Genomic DNA, 659 nt, shown 5'->3' with positions numbered 1-659 from the left:
GGAGCAGAGCCAGGACACGTGGCTCTGCGTCAGCTCGTGGTAGCACGTCTTGGTCGGTTCAAAGGTGCAAACGCCCGTCTTCTTGTTGCGGTCCGTTTTCTCGTACTCGATGCGGCAGTTGAACGATTTGGTGTCTTTGGTCTCCGGCAGCGCGGACTGTTGCGCCATCTCAAACTCCACGACCTTGGAGGGCGGCACCAGACTGACCGACACGTTGCCCAGGCCCGTGGAGTTGTGGCGGAAATACACGCTGAAGGTTCCGTTCCCGTGGTCCACGATCTTCCCCGTGATCAGCAGGTTGAGTTTCAAAGTCTTGATGTTGGAGTGGAAATCCCCCCACCCGAACATCTTTTTGAACTTCCCAGTCTTGACGATGGGCCTCCGTTTGGTTCGGGCCTGTGCTCCCTGAATGTCTGTGTGGTTTGATAACCAGTCCCACGAGTCCTCGCTGTTCTGCAAATACGTGATTTCCCTCACGCTGCTCCTGAGTCCAGGGGAACCCTTGGCAAACAGACGGAGGGGGTTGAGGATCCGTGGACTGGTCCCAGTGGGGGGGGCCTTCTGTTCATTGTTACCGTCTCCCCACTGCAGCAGCTCGGTGGCTCCTCCGTGCACCTTCCTGCCTGTGACCTTCAAAGACAACAGAACAAGAGCGAGAA

The 659-nt window shown here is 57.2% G+C and overlaps 1 protein-coding gene across 1 annotated transcript; it reads right to left on the bottom strand.

The window, feature by feature from the left end:
• Positions 1–6: 6 nt before the first annotated feature.
• Positions 7–648, bottom strand: LOC103399545 (neurexophilin-2-like; the record flags this gene model as incomplete). The annotated part of the gene is made up of 1 exon (XM_008338221.2): positions 7–648. A coding segment is annotated over one exon (642 nt), but the record flags the coding sequence as incomplete, so codon positions are not given.
• Between the last annotated feature and the right edge of the window lie 11 nt (positions 649–659).

This window comes from Cynoglossus semilaevis, unplaced genomic scaffold, assembly GCF_000523025.1.
Source record: "Cynoglossus semilaevis isolate Cse_v1.0 unplaced genomic scaffold, Cse_v1.0 C18957800, whole genome shotgun sequence".
Classification (NCBI taxonomy): domain Eukaryota; kingdom Metazoa; phylum Chordata; class Actinopteri; order Pleuronectiformes; family Cynoglossidae; genus Cynoglossus; species Cynoglossus semilaevis.
Note: the sequence above shows the minus strand (reverse complement) of the source record. Positions and strands in the feature narration are given on the sequence as shown.